Genomic DNA, 21,864 nt, shown 5'->3' on the forward strand with positions numbered 1-21,864 from the left:
TCTTCTCTCCTTTCATCTTCTAGTTGGAAAAAAAAAAAGTCTACCAAGAGTGGTGGAATCACAGACAGGCAGCCCCAGTGATAATTCTGGTAGCAAAAAAAAAAAAAAAAAAGACTTCATTAAATTTAAGATCATGAAAGGGAGCATGTCTCAAAATATTCAAAAAAGTTTGAAATATGTTTTAATTAAATAGATATAGGTATTTTTTTTCTCCTAGTTTATTATTATTATTTTTAGGGTAGAGATAGAGAGGCATAAGCAAGAGAGACTGAAAGATGGCTGTAGTGGAACTTCTCTCACTGTGCTGGGGGTCGGGGTGGGGCTGGAGCCTGGGTCAAGCTCATAGCATAGCAGCGCACTATCTAAATGAATTGTGTCACTGGCCTTTGCTCCCCCCAGTCTTCAAAATGTTAACTTCACCACCTCTTTCTATTATTAAAAAAAATTTTTGTTGTTGTTGACATTTCAATGTTTTTTTTTTTTTTTAAAGTTTTACTTACTTATTCATGAGAAATGATAGGAGAGAGAAAAAGAACCAGACATCACTCTGGTACATGTGCTGCCGGGGATTGAATTTGGGACCTCATGCTTGAGAGTCCAAAGCCTTAGCCATTGCCCCACCTCCCGGACCACCATTTCAATGTTTCAATAAGGCCCTTTCATTTAACTTAGTAAAGATCATTTTAAACTGATTTCCTTATTAGCGAACACATCACTGAAAAGATGGATTTTTTCAGAAATATGTCAAGATAAAACTTTCATTATGGGGCTGGGAAGATAGCATAATGGTTATGCAAACTTCATGCCCGAGGCTCTGAGCTCCCAGGTTCAACTCCCAGCATCACCATGAATCAGAGCTGAGTGGTGCTCTGGTACAAACAAACAACAAATGTTTCGTTACTATTTCAACAGCTAGGATAGAATACCTTTTTTTTCCCCAAATATTTATTTATTTATTCCTTTTTGTTGCCCTTGTTGTTTTATTGCTGTAGTTATTGTTGTTGTTATTGATGTCGTCATTGTTGGATAGGACAGAGAGAAATGGAAAGAGGAGGGGAAGACAGAGAGGGGGAGAGAAAGATAGACACCTGCAGACCTGCTTCACCGCCTGTGAAGCGACTCCCCTGCAGGTGGGGAGCCAGGGGCTTGAACCGGGATCCTTACACTTTGCGCCACGTGCGCTTAACTCACTGAGTTACCGCCCGACTCCCCTGGATAGAATATCTTATATAAGGTAGAAATACTGCAGTGAGGACCAAAAAAAAAGTAGAGAGAAAGACTAAAAGAGACCATAGTTTTCTCCAGTGCAGTGGGGGCTGGGCTTGAACCTGGGTTGCACACATGGCAAAGTAGTGCACTATCCAAGTGAGCTACTTTGTGGGCCCAAAACATCTCATTTTTTAAAAAATAATTATTTATTCCCTTTTGTTGATCTTGTTGTTTTATTGTTGTAGTTATTATTGTTCTTGTTATTGATGTCGTTGTTGTTGGATAGGACAGAGAGAAATGGGCAGAGGAGGGGAAGACAGAGAAGGGGGAGAGAAAGAGAGACACCTGCAGACCTGCTTCTACCACTTGTGAAGCGACTCCCCTACAGGTGGGGAGCCAAGGGCTGTAACTGGGATCCTTACACCGGTCCTTGCGCTTTGCACCATGTGCACTTAACCCGCTGCGCTACCGCCCAACTCCCCAAAATGTCTCATTTTTGAGTAACAGAAGTCCACTAGAGCTGTTTAAAATATTAGTTCATCGGGAGTCGCGTGGTAGTGCATCGGGTTAAGCACACGTGGCACAAAGTGCAAGGACTGACATAGGCTCCCCAACTGCAGGGGAGTCACTTCACAAGTGGTGAAGCAGGTCTGCAGGTGTCTATCTTTCTCTTCCCCTCCTCTCTCCATTTCTCTCTGTCCTATCCAACAACAACATCAATAACAACAATAATAACTACAACAATAAAACAACAAGGGCAACAAAAGGCGGGAAAAAATGGCCTCCAGGAGCGGTGGATTCATGGTGTAGGCACGGAGCCCAGCAATAACCCTGGAGGAGGGAAAAAAAAAAAAAAAAAAAAAACAAGGGCAACAAAAGAGAATAAATAAATAAATAAATGAAACTTAAAAAAAAAAATTAGTTCATGCCCAGCCAGGAGCACCAGTGGCACATGGGGGTAGCTCTTGGGGCAGACTATAGAAAATGGATTTGGCGTTTTAAGACAGGTGCTTGAAGGATCTTCTGTGAGGGTGAGAGAGGCATAAGAGCTACAAGCCTGGAGCTCCACCCCAGAATCTTCTGGGAGTCATAATATCACTGAGCACCATGCCCAGCCTACCTTAAATACCTCAGCGTGGGTTTTTTTTTTTTTTTTTTTTTAAATCCCCAGTGACTGAACTCTTTCACCAGGGTAAGGAAATTATTGAGATTCAGCGGGAAGGAAACAGAAATAAAAGAAAGTAGAAGGTGATTAAACATAAGGATTAATGTTAAGGGGAAGAGAGAAGTGGTTAAAGAGAGAAAGAGCACTTTGGAGACATACTATTCCATTTAATTATTTTAAACACTTAAAAATGTATTCATTAATAAGAAAAAGAGAGAAACTGAGTATTACTCTGGTATACATGGTGCTTGGTTATTGAATTCAGAATATCATGCCTGAAAATCCCAAATTCTGCTGAACCATCTGTCAACTTTTAGACTTTTTAAAATGAGGTACTAGGGCCTCGTACATACTCAATACCAATGTTCAGTGGCCTTCTCTGGGCCAGTTTTCTCACTCATCTATCTATAAAACTCCCGTGCTGTCAATGGTGCTCACACATGGAGCTAGAACCCAGGTCCCTGTGCATCATAAGGCTTGAGCTTTACTGGCTGAGTTACTTCCCTAGACACTTCTTTTCTCAAGAAAAAAATCTGATGCAAACACATGGGAATTAATAACTGAATTACACTTATTTCAACTGCTAGACTTCCAATGAAAATTAAGTACTGATTAATTTTCCCCATGCTCTCCCTCCCTCTCACCATATTCTTATATTTAAAAGAGCAGAGTATTGGACTTAAAATAACAGTATGTATAACGTGGGAAAGTAGGTGGCTGGTCACCCACAGCACCCAGGGGTCAAGGGCATTTGCTGCTAAGAAGACCAAGCTGACCAGCACTGCCTCACTAGACTCCCCGAGAGCTGAGCCCTGAGCCCTGTACCTGAGGTCTCTGGGCAGGTCCCATGCATGAGGCCAAACATGTTTCCACAAGCCTTGCTCACTGCTGCCATCTTGGCCAGGACAGGGAGGTTGTGGATCACAAAGGAAACCTCATTCCTCTGCTGCTTGGCCAGGTTCTGTGCATGGCCCAGGATCCCAAAGCCTGTGATGTCAGTGGCCGCGTGAGCGTTGAATGTGTGCATTAGTCCAGCCGCTAGGAGGGGAAAGAGATGGTTAACATCTGCTGTGAAGGATTATGTCTCAATCCAAAACTTCAAATACTCTTATACACATACATATACCCTCTCTATCTGGGACATAGCATCTAGCAATAATGAAAATGTAATAAATAAGAATAGGAAAACTGAGAAAACCCAGAATAAAATCCTCAAGTTTGATATTTTTTTTAAAAAAAAAAATTTAAAGCATGAGCCACTGAACTATCAACTTCAATCAGTAACAATTTCTCAGTAAACTAAGGGATCTGTTTAGAGGAATCACTACCTTAATGAAAAGTAAACCTAAAAATCAAACAGGAGCCTTCAAGAAAATCTAACCTAAAATCAAGGCATTCTTGCTGGAAGTGAAATACCTCAAAGGTTATTTTTTAATTAAAAAACTAAGGCTACGCTGTAGGTTGCAGCTCTCCCAGTAGGAATGTGGTGGCCCCTGGTTTGAATGTGCGTTCCACTAGTGGCATGTGTGCTGCATCTTTTCTCAGGCTTGCTGCATCTTCTTTGTGAGGTGCCTGTTCAGATCTTTCATCCATTTTTAGTTGGTGTTTTCCATTGTTTTTTACACCTTCTTTGAGTTTTATACATTCTTTCTATATTCTGGATGCCAGTACTTTATCATGTATGTTTTATAAAGATTTCTCTCAATCTGTGAATTCTGTTCATTCTCTTAGTATCTTTCAGAGTATAAAGAAGGGTGTGACCTATATATATATATAGTCAGTTCTTTCTGTTTCAGATAATGCTTTTAGAGTTGCCTCTTAAAAGCCAGCATCAGAATCCCAGGTCATCTAAATTTTCTTCTATGCTATCTTCTTTTTTGTGTTTGTTTTTTGGCCTCCACGGTTACTGCTGGGGCTTGGCACCTATACCACAAATCCACTGCTCCTGGAGGCTATTTTTTTCCCTTTTGTTGACCCTTTAAAAATTTTTATCGTAGTTGTAGTTATTATTATTACTGTTACTGATGTCATTGTTGTTGGATAGGACACAGAACTGGAGAGGAGGGGGAGACAAAGAGGGGGAAGAGGGGGAAAGAAAGATAAGACACCTGCAGACCTGCTTCACCGCTTGTGAAGCAACCCCCCTGCAGGTGGGGAACTGGGATCCTTACACTGTGTAAGTTTATATTTACTTTGTGCTTCATGCCATGTGTGCTTAACCCACTGTGCTACTGCCCGGGCCCCCTATGCTAACTTCTTCTTTTTCTTTTTAAAGATTCCCCCCCATGGGTTTGTTTTTGTTGCCCTTGTTTTGTTGTTGTTGTTGGATGGGATAGAGAGAAATCAAGAAAGAAGGGGAAGACAGAGAGGGTGGGAGAAAGATAGACACCTGCAGACCTGCTTCACTGTCTGTGAAGCGACTCCCCTGCAGGTGGGGAGTTGGGGGCTCGAAATGGGATCCTTATGCTGGTCCTTGTGCTTTGCGCCACGTGCGCTTAACCTGCTGTGCTACTGCCTAACTCCCCCTATGCTACTTTCTAAGAGTCTAATAGTTTTACCTTTTATAATTATGCTTGTAATTCACTAAGCCAATATTTATAAAAGATTTTGTCTACATTTGTCAGTAGATGTTCAGATGTTCCAGCACCATTTGTTCATAAGATTTCCTTTTTCCCCAATCATACCTTTTCTTCCTTTGCCAAAGGTCAAACCACACTAACTATATTGCTGTGGGTCTATTCCAAAACTCAGTTCTGCTCTACCTAAAACTGCCCATTCTTTTACCTAAACTAAACTGCCTTATAATAAACTCTGAAGCCAAGGATAGCCAGTTCTCTAGCTGCTCTTCTCCAACATCATGCTGTTTACTCTGGCTTCTTATTTCTCTATATCAATTCTGGAGTTAAGTTTGTTGATATAAACATGGTAACTAGCCAGGAAAATGAGTGGGATTGTATTGAACCAACAAGTCAAGTTTGTAAGTACTGACACCTTGACAATACTCAATCTTCTGATCCTCAAACATGGAATAACTCTGATTTATATACTTCTTTGATTTCGTTCATTAGAGTTTTAAAGTTTTCTTCATACAGATATAAGTTTGTTAGTCTCACACCTAACGTGTTAGATACATCCTGGGGGAAGTCACTAAAAAATAATTTTTAAAAAATTAACTACCTTTTCCCTAGGAAATGAAAGATACCCTATGTTTGCAGAAGTATTCTAAAGTGAATTCTGTTACACTTTCTCTTTTTTAGACCAAGATCTCTCTTACCTGCATGCATTCTCAACAACAAAGGCCAAAAAAAAAAAAAAAAAAAAAAGGCGGCAGGGTGTGTGTTTCTGGTTCATTGTGGAAGCCATCTGATTCCATCAATACATCTGCAGAGGGCAGGGGTGGGAGCAGGACAGGTTTCTTATGACACTTACTAGGCCCACAGCAGGTGGAGGCCACACCTACACCTACAATACACCCTAAACTAGGATTCTGCTTGGGCAGTACCAATGATTACTTCTTCCCTGTACAGGCAATTAGTCACTAACTTTCACTATGGAAATTTTAATAAAGTAATCCACTCCCATGTCCAGCAATGCCTGGCTTTCACCAACAGTGCATTCCGGCCTATCTATTCCTGCCCACCAGTGAGGGGACTAAGGTGAAACAGACAGATTTAATGCAAACCCCAAACATAGCACCTCACTGCTAGATTAATAAAAGAGAAAGAACTGCATTAACATAACCATAATACTTCTGAGTAGTTATAGCATACTTTCCCCCATCCCGCATTGGTAAATTGGTATAGCTGGGATATTTTACTCCTTATAGAATTTCCTACACTCTGCATTTGGCTTTCTTGTGATGTTGACAAGACTTTGTTAGTTCTTTATAAAGACTTAGTTGTATATGACAGAATACAGAGAAACCAGGGTGCCAGAACATGCAGTGCCAAGGATGGAATCGGGAGTCTCAGGTATGCAAATCTACCAGCTGAGCTCTCCCCGCATTTCCAGCACTGGTTTGTGGTTTTGTTGCTTCATGCAATTCATGTTCATTTCTTTTTTCTTTTTTAAAGATTAAAAAAAAAATTATTTATTCCCTTTTGTTGCCCTTATTGTTTTATTGTTGCAGTTATTATTGTTGTTGTTATGGATATCGTTGTTGGATAGGACAGAGAGAAATGGAGAGAGAGGGGAAGAGAGGGCGAGAGAAAGATAAGACACCTGCAGACCTGCTTCACCGCCTGTGAAGCGACTCCCCTGCAGGTGGGGAGCCAGGGGCTGGAACCGGGGGGTCCTATGCTGGTCCTTGTGCTTTGCGCCACGTGCGCTTAACCCGCTGTGCTACCGCCTGACTCCCTCAGGTTCATTTCTTTTCCTCCCTCCCTTCCTTTTCTTCGCAAAAATACTTCATGGGGGTGGGGGAAGATTGTTACCATCTCAGCACGACTATTTCCCCTAATGGTTTTATCAGCTGCTGATTTTTGTTATCAAAGTTAAATAGGGGAAGGACAGCAACAAAAACGGCAATCCTGTTATTCATCTATCTTTTATTAGGTAGGATTTCCTAAGATTTATATCTGATTTCCCTGAAGCACAGACCATATAATAATGTAAAACATAGGGAGTCGGGCAGTAGCGCAGCGGGTTGGGTGCACGTGGTGCAAAGCCCAAGGACCGGCATAAGGAACCCAGTTCGAGTCTGTAGGTGTCTGTCTTTCTCTCCCCCTCTCTGTCTTCCCCTCCTCTCTCATTCTCTCTGTCCTATCCAACAACAATAACTTCAACAACAATAAACAAGGGCAACAAAAAGGAAATAAATATTTAAAAATAATATTAATGTAAAACATGTAGTGATTCGTTCCATTTCTCGAACAAGCAGGTATCCTGGCAGCTTCCCAAGGGTAACAATAAAGGCTCTGATTATCATGATGACCATTTGGACTTTGAGAGACTGAGTGCAGTCACTCTTCTTTTCAATGCTGAAATTACCTCCCTTGACAGTTATGAGCCCATCACTCTGGGTGAAGTGCTAAAAGCCTGTTAGTTCCTGACAGTTCCATCAGTTAAGACAGAGGGTGTCCCTGCTTATCTTAGTATTTCCTGTCCCAAAGTTGGAATTTGCCACTTGTTCGTGGATATGATAGTCTTCAGATCTGAATCCAAGCATGAAGAGTTCACTGATACTGGGTTATCACTGCTCTCAGACGGTTGAGCTTTAGCAGATGTGGTACTGGGGATCAAATCTGGGCCTTCAAGCAGGCAAGCCCTACGCTCTACTGAAATACTGGGTTGTCAGAGAAGTCATGATGTATTAGAAAAACATGTCAAGACTTCTATGACAACCAGTATATCCTTGGTCCAGTTTTTATTCTATATTTTCAGAGAAAGACTAGGAAAGGGAAGGGTGGGATGCCAGAGCACTGCTCCACCGTCTATGGTGCCCCTGTGTGGTGCCAGGGACTACACCCTCACAGGAAGGAAGGCACCCTACCCACTGAGCTAGCTTCTGACCTCTATAAACATTTATCTTAAAGTGAAATTTATAATACAAAGTACAGAGGGTCTGTTTCTTTTTAGGCATAATGATATTTGTTACCTTTATTTTTTTTCATTATTTCTTCCTGAAAACATAAATATATGCTATTATTTTATATTCATATATGGACACACAAATCCAGCACTATAAACATGCTGAGTTAACTCACCAGCAATAATGATCTTCCAGTCCTTGTATAGCCAGCTGTGTGATATTCAACACAGGCATAGAAACTACTAACTCAAGTTCTCTGGCAATGAACATTTGGCCATCTACTTTCTCTAAGGGAGGCACCTGAATTGTCCTCTCTATTAAGAGCACTCAAATGAACCTGGGCTCGCTCACCAGTGTTCCAGACTCCACAACAGGATGACAGAAGAGGGCCCGCAGTCAGGGCAGGAGTCAATGGCTGACCCAAAAGCCTGCCACAAACTTAGAAAGGCTGTGAGATCCTTGCTGGCTCCCATACCTGTTCTGTTGAGCCGGGCCATGTTCATCATCGCCTCCTGGTATGCCAGCTCCACATCTTCTTGGGTGACCACTAGTTTAATTTTATTCCATTTCTCAGGCTACTCATGGGGAGACAGGTGAGGGAGGAAGGAGGGGAACATGATTAATCTTTTTTTTTAAATTTATTTTTTTCTGTCACTGCCCCATCACTCGACATGATTAATCTTTACTTCATCATCTTCTGGAGAGTTCTGTTTTTCTAATTCTGTACACCAAATTAGTTCTTCTAACTTCTTCCTGTGCTATTATTTTAGGACTCTGTGAGATGCTGCACCAGGCAGCTTTTCTATTCTTAGCCACAGTGAAGGGCGGTGGATGGGGCTGCTTGGAGCAAGAGCCATCACATCACCCCCAGTTCTCAGTGCCCTATAGCTCCCCTTCCTGTGTAAGGTCTGCACTGCTCACATTAACTATGCACTCATGGACTCAGCCTGAACTCTGCACCAAGTGCTCTTGATGGACAGATGGATGTGCTCATCCCCATAGTGACATATGTGCATGGGCCTGGGGAAAAGCTAAGGGAAGGGGTCCCCTTGTTTCAGTCTGATCTGCAAAGGGCTCACATCATCATACTGGGCTCATGTCCTCATGATCAGTTCAGTCAAGCCTGTCATCTGTGCATCGACTTACAGGCATCCAAGGCAGCAAGGCTGTTTGCTCCTCCCATAGCCTGCTGTCCCCCTTGCCCCCAAGGTGAAGATTATTCTGACTTTTATGCCTGTCATTCTCTTGCTGTTCAAAAAAGCAGTGTTCTGCTGTTACAGTCTCTGGAATTTGCTTTCTGTAATTAGAAGCAGTGCCTATCACTAAAAAATAGAAAGAAAAAAGATTATATGAAAGAGAGAAGCCAGGGGGGCAGGCGGTAGTGCAGCAGGTTAAGTACACATGGCACAAAGCACAAGGACCAGCACAAGGATCTCGGTTCAAGCCTCAGGCTCCCCACCTGTAGGGAGGTCACTTCACAAGCGGTGAAGCAGGTCTGCAGGTGTCTATCTTTCTCTCCCCTTCTCTCAATTTCTCTCTGTCCTATCCAACAACAACAGCAGCAGCAATAACAACAATAATAACAACCACAATAAACAACAAGGGCAGGGGCCAGGTGGTGGCACACATGGTTGAGTGCATGCATTACAATGCGCAAGGACCTGGGTTCAAGCCCCCGGTCTCCACCTGCAGGGGGGAAAGCTTTACAAATGGTGAAGCAGGGCTGCAGGTGTCTCTGTCTCTCTTCCTCTCTGTCATCCTCTTCCCTCTTGATTTCTGCTGTCTCTATCCAATAAATGAAGAATAAAAAAAAAAGAAAAAAGATGCTTTAAAAAATAACATTTTAAACAACAAGGGCAACAAAAGGGAAAAAATAGCCTTGTGATCTGGGAAGTGGTGCAGTGAATAAAGCACTGGATCCTCAGGCATGGGGTCCCAAGTTTGATCCCGAGAAGCACATGTACTAGAGTGCTGTTTGGTTCCTTCTCTCTTTCCTCCTACCTTTCTAATACATAAAAATCTTAAAAAAAAAAAAAAAAGCCTCCAGGAGCAGTGGATTTGTAGTGCAGGCACTGAGCCCCAGCAATAACCCTGGAACCAAAAAGAAAAAAGAAAGGAAGTCAAAGTACTACACCCACATGTGTGGTTAACAGGAATAAAACCCAGGGAGGGTTCTATGTTCCACTCACTGAGCCATGTCCCAGGGTAAATTTGTACTGTTTTTGATAGAAAGATGCTACAGCACTACTCCACCATCTATGGAGCTCCCCCTAGTGCTGGGATTCAAACTCACCACCTCAAGCACAATAAGGTGTGTGTGTTCTATCAACTAAGCCACTGCCCAGGTCCTTCCTCTCATTTCTGATGTCCCTTTGCCCTCGCTAACTCTCAGCCTGGGTGCAGGCCAGCAGTGCTGTGGCTCACTGCCTGTGATGGCTCCTCCACCATTACTGATGAGAAAACAGAGGAGGGAGCAGTTTTTAAGATCTTCTCTAATACTTATTCGGACAATGAATAACAAATACTTTTTATTTTATTTTATTTTATTTATTTTTATTTTATTTATTCCCTTTTGTTGCCCTTGTTGTTTTTTATTGTTATAGTTATTATTGTTGTTGTCGTTCTTGGATAGGACAGAGAGAAATGGAGAGAGGAGGGGAAGACAGAGAGGAGGAGAGAAAGATAGACACCTACAGACCTGCTTCACCGCCTGTGAAGCGACTCCCCTGCAGGTGGGGAGCTGGGGTTCGAACTGGGATCCTTATGTCGGTCCTTGTGCTTTGTGCCACCTACGCTTAACCCGCTGCGCTACAGCCCGACTCCCCAAATACTTTTTTTTTTGCCTCCAGGGTTATTGCTGGGACTCGGTGCCTGCACCGCAAATCCATTGCTCTTGGAGACTATTTTTTCCCCTCTTTGTTGCCCTTGTTGTTTTATCATTGCTGTGGTTATTATTTTGTTGTAATTGATGTTGTAGTTTGATAGGACAGAAGGAAATTGAGAGAGGAGGGGAAGACAGAGAGGGGAAGAGAAAGGTAGACACCTGCAGATCTGCTTCACTGCCTGTGAAGTGACCCCCCTGCAGGTGGGGAGCCAGGGGCTTGAACTGGGATCCTTACACACCAGTCCTTGCGCTTCCCACCATGTGCACTTAACCTGCTGCGCTACCGCCCAACCCCCAATAACAAATACTTTTCCAACTAATTCTCAGGACTGGTACTTTTGGATGACAGTTGAAGAAATTAAAAGAAATAAGTCATGTGAAAACTACATCACAGATACATTCATTGTTGAGTGGTTATAGCAATGAAAAAAAATAGAAATGAAATATGATTACAGCTCAGGGGAAAAGAGACTCAGAGTTAGTATATTCTAGATGCTTTCTCCTCTAGACAAATATTTATCAAAATGCTCCAAGTTACTAAGTAGCTTAAAAGACAAAACTAGTAGGTAGAAAGGTGGTTCTGTGGTGGAGTGCATTCCTTGCATGTGTGAGGACGTGGGCTGAAGACCAGAGCAGTGCTGATCTTTTTCACTAAGTAAATAAATCCATCATTTTTGTTTTCTTTTCCACTGCTCCTTGGAGGCCATTTTTTCCATTTTATTGGATAGGACAGAGAGAAGTTGAGAGAGGAGGGGAAGGTAGAAAGGGGGAGAGAACGATAGACACCTGCTTCACTGCTTGTGAAATGACTCCCCTACAGGTGGGGAGCCAGGGGCTTGAACTAGGATCGTTGAGCAGGTCCTTGCACTTCATACTATGCACACTTAGCCTGGTGTGCTACTTACTGTCCAGCCCCTGTGATTTAACTTATTAATAATTCTTGCCTTATTTGTAGCCCCCAAACACTGGACTTTTCACAGTCTCCTTGTTCTTACTGCTGATTTAGATATGAAATGCCAAATAAATAGGTAAACTCAATTCAATGTCTCCCAAATCCTCTTTTTATTTTATTATGTTTTATTTATTGGATACAGACAGCCAGAAATTTAGAGGGGAGGACAAGATAAGAGGGAGAAAGACAGAGAGACACCTGCAACACTGCTTCACCACTCAGAAAGCTTTTTCCCCCTGAAGATGGGGACCGGGGATTTAAACTCGGGTCCTTACACACTGTAACATTAACATGTGCACACAACCAGGTGTGCCACCATCCAGTCCTTCCTCCAAAGTCCTCTGTGGGCTTTCTTTAAGGCTCCATGCTGGGTATACCAACTTCAAGGATTTAGTACTGTAACTTTCACATAATAGAAAAACACAGGGCTTTTAACTTTACCTAAACACTGCTCAGTTCTGGCTTCTGGTGTTGAAGATCACCTGGGACCTGTGAGCTGTGTAAGCCATTATGTTATCTCCCCAGCTCACAAAGAATATGGACAACTTTGAGGGTTTCCATAGGATTTGGTTAATCCATAACTTCCTGGCACTAACATCCAAGGGCTCATGTTGGGAGAACAAGTGGATGACTTCTAGCTCTAGAGCTTAGATTTGCTCAACCCTGGCACAAGGCAGGGCTTTCTTCATAGGGGAGAAATAGCACTGGCTTCAGCAGACTGACGCATCTTACAGGAGAGCCCCACAGAGCAGACTGGCCTGCTAGATGTGACGGTGAATGCCCCTTTCTCCAAGCCCTCCCACAGAGAGTGCCCACTGCAAGCAACTCACTATGTCCAGCCACTGGTGCACAGCCACGGCCACTTGTGTCCCCAGGGGCTTCGTCAGCACGAGCACATCCCCTGGCACTGCGTTATCAGGCCTGAAGAAGAACAAGGAGGGAAACCCATGATCAGAGACTAAACCCTGGAGAGACTAAGAACCCACATGTGCTAAACACTAAATTTAAGTCAACTCTCACCATCCATCAGAGACTCCTCACTTGCTAGAAAGGCTGCTGCTGGAACTGAGCACTGAAAGAAAACCCAACACTATCCAGACTCACAAAGAGCCCAAACTCTTTATTCTTCAAACATTGCACAAAGCAGCACACCACCAGATCTCCTTGAGCCAAGATGGCCATACTCAGATGGAATTTTCTTTCTTTTTTTTTTCTTTTAATTTTTTCATATTTATTTTCCCTTTGGTTGTTTATTACTGTTGTAGTTATTATTGTTGTTACTGATGTCGTCGTAGTTAGATAGGACAGAGAGAAATGGAGAGAGGAGGGGAAGACAGAAAGGGGGAGAGAAAGATAGACAGCTGCAGACCTGCTCCAATGCTTGTGAAATGACTCCCCTGCAGGTGTGGAGCTGGGGGCTTGAACCAGGATCCTTATGCCAGTCCTTGTGGTTCGTGCCATGTATGCTTAACCTGCTGTGCTACCACCCAACATCCTCAGAGGAGATTTTTAATACAGACAACCTGACCAGTCTGGAGGAGAAAGATGACTAAAAAAAAAAAAAAAAAGACTGAAGAAAAAGTTTCTAACCATCACTTAAATGATGAAGACTCAGGTGGGATTTCACTAGCTGTCAGATTTGGCTTGAATCCATGAAATTAGTCTGCAAAGGTTAATGGCTGTCCTAAAGACACAACTATTGATCTCACAAAGCTGGGGCACAGGTAGGGAGATGAACAATGATACCTGCCCCCAAGACATCCTACATCTGTATCCACTGTTAGGTTTAAAAACAAAACAAAACAAAACAAAACAAAAAAACCTCACAGAATTCTGTGGCAATATGAAGGAATACATTTCTTCATATAAAAGGAAATGTAGAGGGGGCCAGGCAGTGGCACGCCTGGTTAAGCACATAGTACAAAGTGAAAGGACCCGCACAAGGATCCCCAGTTCAAGCCCCAGCTCCCTACCTGTAGGGAGGTCACTTCAGAAGTGGTGAAGCAGGTCTGCAAGTGTCTATCTTTCCCTCCTCCTCACTACCTCCCTCCTACACTCCCAATTTCTCTCTGTTCTAGCCAAAAAAAAAAAAAATCTAAAAGTAGCTGCAGGAGCAGTGGATTCATAGTGCAGGCACGGAGCTCCAGCAATAACCCTGGAGGCTAAATAAATAAATAAATAAATATGTAGAGGCAGAAAGTAAAAGGAAAAAAAAAAAAAAAAAAAACAGGGGAGCCAGACGCCTGTGTAAGTCATGCATGTAGCAAAGCAGCGCACTAGCCAAGTGAGCTTTGGTGGCTCAAGGATCACGTTTTCAAAAAAATGGCATCAATATTGGTTCTGATCCAAACACACATTAAAGCCTATGTGTGCTTGCATGTTTTGCAGTTATCATTAACCTACAAAGTGAGGTGTGACAAACTACCGGGCTGTTTATAAGTTAACAGACAACAGAGGCTCAGATTTTGCAAAATGAACATACATGCTGTTGATGAAAATTCACTGAATTTTGTTAAATTATTTTCTCCTGAGTTGTCATTATTCTTAAGTTCTTTTGGCACTAGAAGGCCAGGATAGGGTGAGACTGATAGACTTCAGGACCTTTGTCCCACCTAAGTGAAAAGTTTGAGAACTACTGTCACAAAACATGGGAAAACAAAACCTCAAGATTAAGTAAAATTTAAGGTCCCGAGGCCAGGAGACAGATGCACAGGTAGACCACATACCCTATTATACCACACACAGGGCTCTGGGCTCAATCCAGCACCACGTGGGAGCACCATGGACAGCACCACTCCATGAATGGTGGAGTAGTGCTTTGGTGTCATCGCCCCCTCTCCTATAAGCACACAGAATGAAAGAGGGGTGGGAGGCATGCAGGGAGGCTGCTCAGTGAGGTCCCTAATCTCATTCCCTGGTGCTGCATTAAGGAAAAAAGCAGCTAGATCCTTAATATGCAAGTTGTCAAATAACTGCCCTAAAAGGAGCTGTTATCAACTGAAACAAAGAACAGGAAAACCACTCCACTTCACTCAGAGGAGTTAAGGCTAGTCAGAATGGCAGTTTGTCACCCAGCATCTACCTTCACAGCAGATGGCCACACCAAGGGGGACCCTCTGGAGGGGTGATCTGGAGAAATAAGGTACATTTACATACATGTGACTCAGCAACCCTAGTTTGAAGAATTTACACACTCATGCAGCATGACTCGTATCTAAGGGCACTTTCTGAAGTACTACTTGTGAAGTTACAATAATTCAAAATAACCTGAATCTCAGTGAGCTGGATGAAGTGCTTTGCAATGGGAAGAAAAGGGACTCGAAGAGAGGAAGTTCATCAAAGAAGATCCTTAAATAGGACCCCAAACACATGAAAAGATGCTCAAAATACAGTGAGATATTGTCATATGCCCACCAGGATGGCTGCTGCCAGGAAAAGTTAATTAACAATGAGGACATGGGTGACACTGTATAAAATGGAGCAGCCACTTTGGAAAGTAGTGTCCATTTCTCAAATTAAGAGTTACCATGCGAGTATCAGGGAGGCAGCTCAGTGTTAGTTACCACTTGAACCCAGTAACGCTTAGGGATACACCCAAGAGAATCAGAACGTACACCCACACAGAACCCTCACATATGAATGCTCCTGGCAGCATCATTCAACTGGTGGCTATCACCCAAAGGTTCTTCAATTCTGAGTGGAGAGACTGTGGTATGCCTGGACAGTGGAATACTGTGCAGTCTGGAATACAAAGGAACTACTCAGGAACCTTGAAACATCGCAAAGTAAAAGGAGCAACAGGCACAAAACGTCACACCTGTTGTAAAACCATTCACATGAAATTTAGAGAAAAGGCCATTCTAGAGATGAAAAGTAGATGAGTGTGTCCCAGAGGAAGGGGTTGAGGGAGACTGGGAATGACTGTCATTTTCTGGAATCCAGGAGTGTGGTGATAGTTAGATCCTGTGAATACTAGAAGTCAATGAGTTACATACTTTAAAATGCTGAATTTTATGTTCCATGAAAAACTGCTAGATAAATCATATTTCTTTTTTCAAAATTTTATTTATTTTCCCTTTAGTTGCCCTTGTTGTTAAGACAGAGAGAAATGAGAGAGGAGGGGAAGATAGAGAGGAGAAGAGAAAGACAGACACCTGCAGACCTGCTTCACCGCCTGTGAAGCGACAGCCCTGCAGGTGAGGAGCTAGGGCTTGAACCGGGATCCTTGATGAATCATATCTGAATAAAGAAAAAACAAGCCTTTCTTTATTAAGATAAAAGCTTTTTAATGCAGTCAACTAAGAGAAAGAAAGAAAGAAAGAAAAAAAGAAAAGAAAAGAAAAGAAAAGAAGGAAGGGAGAGAGGGAGGGAGGGAAGGAGGAAGGGAGGAAGGGAGAGGAACAAAGTTATGGATGGGGATATTTGAAGAATAGTAGAGTCCATTTATAGCAAACCTACAGCAAACATCATACTCACTGCTGAAAAACTGGAAGCATTCCCCTTCAGGTCAGACAGGGCTGCTCACTATCAGCATTACTATTCAACATAGTGTTAGAAGTTCTGTCATAGTAACCAGGCAGGAGGAAGGAATTAAAGGGATACAGACTGGAAAAGAAGAAGTCAAGCTCTCACTATTTGCAGATGATATTATAGTATACATAGAAAAATCTAAACAGTCCAGCAGGAAGCTTTTGGGAATTATCAGGCAATACAGTAAGCTGTTGAATTAACATAGAAAAGTCAGTGGCATTACTCTATGCAAACACTAAGTTAGAAGAAGAAATCCAGAAATCAATCTCTTTTACTATAGTAACAAAAACAATAAAATATCTAGGAATAAACCTAACCAAAGAAGTGAAAGATTTGTACGCTGAAAATTATGAGTCACTATTCAAGGAAATAGAAAGAGACACAAAGAAGTGGAAAGATATTCCATGTTCATAGGTTAGAAAAGTTATCATCAATAAGAATATACTACCCAACTACAACAATAAAACAACAAGGGCAACAAAAGGGAATAAATAAATAAAATAAATATTAAAAAAAAAAAAAAGAATATACTACCCAGATTCATATACAAATTTAATGCAACCCCTATCAAGATTCCACCTATTTTTTTCTTTTTTAGGAGATAGAACAAAAGTTACAAATATTTATGTGGAACCAGAAAATACCTAGAATTGACCAAACTATCTTGAGAAGAAAGAACAGAACTGGAGGTATCACATTCCCAGAACTCAATTTGTATTATAAGGCCACTATAATCAAAACTGCCTAGAATAGGATTGAGAGGCCAGAAGTCATCCCCCACACCTATAGACATCATATCTTTGACAAAGGTGCCCAGACTATTACGTAGGGAAAATAGAGTCTCTTCAACAAATGGTGTTGGAAAAAAATGGGTTGAAACATGCAGAAGAATGAAACTGAACCACTATATTTCACCAAACACAAAAGTAAATTTCAAGTGGCTCAAGGACTTGGATGTAATACCAGAAACTATCAGATACTTAGAGGAACTCTTTTCCATATAAATTTTAAAGGCATCTTCAATGATACAAATCCAGTTACAAAGAAGATTAAAACAAAAATAAACCCATGGGACTACATCAAATTAAAAAGCTTTTGCAGAGCAAAAGAAACCACAACGACCCTGGGTCCATGCTCCCAGAGGGACAGAGAATGGGAAAACTATCAGGGGAGGGGATGGGATATGGAGATTGGGTGGTGGGAATTGTGTGGAGTTATACCCCTCCTACCCTACGGTTTTGTTAATTTATCCTTTTTAAAATAAAAAATAAATTAAAAAAAAAAAAAAGAAACCACTACTCAAAGAAACCCCTCGCAGAATGGGAGAAGATCTTTACAAGCCATACATCAGATAAGAGGATAATAGCCAAAATTTATGAAGAGCTCACCAAACTCAACAAGAAAACAAACGACCCCATCCAAAAATGGGGAGAGAATATGAACAGAATATTCACCTAAGAAGAGAGCCAAAAGGCCAACAAATGTATGAAAAAAATGCTCTAAGTCACTGACTGACAGAGAAATGCAAATAAAGACAACAGTGAGATACCACTTCACTCCTGTGAGAATACATCATACATCAGAAATGGTAACAGCAACAAATGTTGCAGAGGTTGTGGGAACAAAGGAACCCTCCTACACTGCTGGTGGGAATTTGAATTAGTCCAACCCCTGAAGAGAGCAGTTTGGAGAACTCTAAAAAAGACGAGAAGTGAACCTACTGTATGACCTGCAATTCCTCTTCTGGGGATATCCTAAGGAACCAAACATACCCATCCAAAAAGATTTGTGTATACCTATGTTCATAGCAGCACAATTTGTAATAGCCAAAACCTGGAAGCAACCCAGGTGTCCAACAACAGGTAAGTGGCTGAGCAAGTTGTGGTCTATATACACAATGGAATACTACTCAGCTATTTAAAATGGTGAATTCACCTTCTTTACCCCATCTTGGATGGAGCTTGAAGATATCATGTTAAGTGAAATAAGTCAGAAACAAAAGAATGCACATGGGATGATCTTACTCATAGGTAGAAGTTAAAAAAAAAAAAAAACAGATCAGAAAGGAAAACACTAAGCAGAACGTGGACTGGTGTTGGTATATTGCACCAAAGTAAAAAGACTCTGGGGTTGGGAGGGTTCAGGTCCTGGATTATGATGGCAGAGAAGGACCTAGTGGTGGTTGTACTGTTATGTGGAAAACTGGGAAATGTTATGCATGTACAAACTATTGTGTATTATTGTCGACTGTAAACCATTAATCCCCCAATAAAGAAAAAAAAATTGTGGATATAGGTCACAAAATGTCTAACCCCCAAACTCTCCAGCCAATGTTACATGGCATGAAAGAAGACAGGACAGGCTCTTGTTGGGATGATGACTGTGTCTAACTCTGGATGACCCTATACTTACACGTTAGGCAAGGGATAATCTTAATAAACCTATCAGTAAAAAGGCAATGAGAAGCTGGCTCCACTCACATGATGAATTCGTTGGGCTGGCAGACGGTGGTGGCCACACCTCCTAGGACGATCCAGGGGTTCAGGACTGTCTGGCCGCCTGTTACAGATGTCCCTGCCTCTTCTGCTGCGTCTTTAAAACCCTGTATAATTAGGGGCATCACTTTATCCCTTTCCTAGGGTTTAAAAGAACAGAAATGAGAAAGTCACAATTCAGTTCAGAACCCAGCAAAGAGTGTACACTTGTAGCTGTCAGAGGGCTCATAAAGCCACAGGCCAAGTGTTCAGATAGACCTCAAGGAGGAACAGGGCCCGGGCCTGGTTCACACTATTGCTACTTTATCAAAAGCTGAAAGAGGTCTAGGCAATCATATGAATGGAGACCAAACAACAGAATCGGGCTGCTGCTAAACCCAACCAGCACTTGGATGGCCTCACAACCCCAGACTAGTTCCGCCCAGCCACCCCTAAGTCACCCTGCCCAGTCGGCAACCTGGAGGGACAGCAGAGTCCAATTAAGACACTTTTGGGGGAAGGACCAAAATCATGTACTTCCCAATAGCAATCTAAACAGGAATCATCTCTGGGTCAAAGAATGGGTCTAGGTCAAGGTCATGGGCTCTGCTAGGTGAGCACATAAGCACACACAATACCACCAGTGACTCAGCAGCAGAGAAGAGGGGCCGTTCTCTCAGCACCATGTGCTCTGTGCCTGTCTTCCTGGTTTTGCCAGGCCTAGGGCCTGGCAGGGATTACTGCTACCTCAGCCTAACTGTATTAAACAGAAATGTCTTGGCTTCAATCTTGCCAGAGGGAAGCAGTGGGTGGAAATAAGAAGCTGAACAGGTCAGATTCTCTCAACTCACTGCCATCTACCTCAACGGTAGAACCAGATGGGACAGTAAGAGGGCTGGCTGGTCAAGGGGGAAACTCTAGCAGGAACACTTACCCTGTCAGTCATCTTATTGCTGATTCCAAGGAGCATCAGCATGTTGTCACACTCGGTGACCCCCATAGCATAGAGGTCACTGAGGACATTGGCACATGCAATCCTGCCCTGGAAGAGAGGGGAGATGTGAATAGGGTAGCCTCCTACTAAAGAGCAAACGATTTCAAGGAACAGCAGTAGTCCCCACTACAGTCCCTAATTTGTGGTCTGCAGACCTTTCTTGAATTACAAGACCACCTAGTCAGCCACTCCTGTTACCTCCTCTTCTTTCTCAAGAAAAACAAATAAATTCCATGTTCATCTCCACTTAGAATATTAGGAAAAGCTTTTTTTTTTTTTAAAAAAAAATTATTCCCTTTTGTTGCCCTTGTTTTATTGTTGTAGTTATTGTTGTTGTTGTTGTTGTTGATATTGTCGGATAGGATAGAGAAATGGAGAGAGGAGGGGAAGACAGAGAGGGGGAGAGAAAGACAGATACCTGCAGACCTGCTTCACCGCCTGTGAAGCAACCCCCCTGTAGGTTGGGAGCTGGGGTCTCGAATCAGATCCTTCTGCCGGTCCTTGCGCTTTTGTGCCACCTGCACTTAACCCGTTGTACTATAGCCCAACTCCCTAGGAAAAGCTTTTAACTGTGTGTGTGTATAACTGCATGTAAGAGGCAGCAACAGAGGATGAACTCAGGGTCTTATGTGTGAGTGATACTACTGTTAAGTAGCCCCCCAGGCCCAATGCTCTCATTCTTTAATTTTTAGGGTGAAAGAGGGAAAGACAGACTCAGAGAGGAGAAACATATAGTGCTGTCCAAGGGTCTTCCTCTGGTGCTGTCCATGGTGTTCTCAGAGTCTTGGATGTGGGAAATGCATGCCCCACCAGGTATACTAGTTCCAGGCCCCTACAACTAACTTAGACATGGACCAGTGGGAAGCAAGAGCTGATGATCTGGAAGGAAGAGTTTTAGAGTGAGGGAAAAAAAAAAACACTGCCACAAAAAGTGAGATATAAAGCAAACCTAAAAGCTGAATTTAAAAGAATGCTAACCTTGGGAGTTGGGCGATAACACAGTGGGTTAAGTGCAGGTGGCGCAAAGTACAAGGACTGGCGCAAGGATCCCGGTTTGAGCCCCCGGTTTGAGCCCCTGGCTCCCGACCTGCAGGGGAGTCGCTTCACAGGCAGTAAAGCAGGTCTTCAGGTGTTTATCTTTCTCTCCCCTTCTGTGTCTTCCCCTCCTCTCTCATTTCTCTCTGTCCTATCCAACAATGACATAAGTAACAACAATAGTAACTACAACAATAAAACAAGAGCAACAAAAGGGAATAAATATTTTTTAAAAAAAGAATGCTAACCTTATTGATTAAAGATATTAGTGATACATTTTGTGGAGAAATTTTTGTAACTTCATTAAAGGTCATAGGAGATAGATAAGAAAATTTCTTGTTTGAAAACATCCCTCCCCCCCCAATTAAAAACATAAAGATTATTCTTTTGTTACTTATGTAACAAAAAACAGCTAGGCCTCCAAGTCAAATTGTTTTCTAAAGAAAAAGAAAAGCATTTCCTAGTAAATTATGGTACTTTATTTTTAAAAATTTAATTTGTATTGAATAGAAATGTGGTAATAACAACTTTTACTGCCATGGGAGATTTTTTTGAAAGAAAGCTTCCAGGCAGTACAGGAAATAATGGAATTTTCTGTTGACATAAGGATAATCTCCAGAGTGCTACCATTTTCAGAAATTGCTTCATCAATTGCTTAGGTTTTCTTATGACTTCCTATTAAGAGCTGCAGCTCAGTGGCCTTTGTGACTCACTTTCAAAAGTGACAAGGGTACAGTAGGGTTATGATGTGGAGATTCCAACCACTGGTCAGCAACTACTGCCCTTTTGTTCCAGCTCTCAGCTGCAGGAAAAGATCGGGTTCTGATTCTGGCACCTCCAACATACAGGTTTGCAGAGGCAAAGCAAGTTTCTAGAAAGCTCTATGTTTGTCACTGGCACCTAAGAAGCGAACATTCATTGTCCCCTTTCATAGTTGCATGGCCTGAGTCTATATGTCCAGCCTGATGCCAAGCACCTGGGGCACCAAAGGACAACTGGTGTTTCAAAACAGATGGTATCTGTAGCCTGCCCATCCTCGTGGTTGGCAGGATAAAAAAAAATTAAAGCTGGATAGATCAAAGGGCTGTTGG

At 42.3% G+C, this 21,864-nt stretch overlaps 1 protein-coding gene across 5 annotated transcripts in view; it reads right to left on the reverse strand.

Annotated features, from left to right (window-relative positions):
* Positions 1-21,864, reverse strand: part of SEPHS1 (selenophosphate synthetase 1) — a 40,530-nt gene that overhangs the window by 3,982 nt on the left and 14,684 nt on the right. For all 5 annotated transcript variants that reach the window (XM_060192180.1, XM_060192182.1, XM_060192181.1 and 2 more), the window contains 5 exons: positions 19,679-19,786; positions 18,751-18,905; positions 12,571-12,661; positions 8,380-8,479; positions 3,200-3,412 (listed from right to left, as the gene is read on the reverse strand). In XM_060192180.1, the coding sequence (XP_060048163.1) occupies positions 3,200-3,412; positions 8,380-8,479; positions 12,571-12,661; positions 18,751-18,905; positions 19,679-19,786 (667 nt within the window). The remainder of the gene's footprint in view (positions 1-3,199; positions 3,413-8,379; positions 8,480-12,570; positions 12,662-18,750; positions 18,906-19,678; positions 19,787-21,864) is intronic.

The sequence above is a fragment of the Erinaceus europaeus genome, chromosome 6 (assembly GCF_950295315.1).
Source record: "Erinaceus europaeus chromosome 6, mEriEur2.1, whole genome shotgun sequence".
Classification (NCBI taxonomy): domain Eukaryota; kingdom Metazoa; phylum Chordata; class Mammalia; order Eulipotyphla; family Erinaceidae; genus Erinaceus; species Erinaceus europaeus.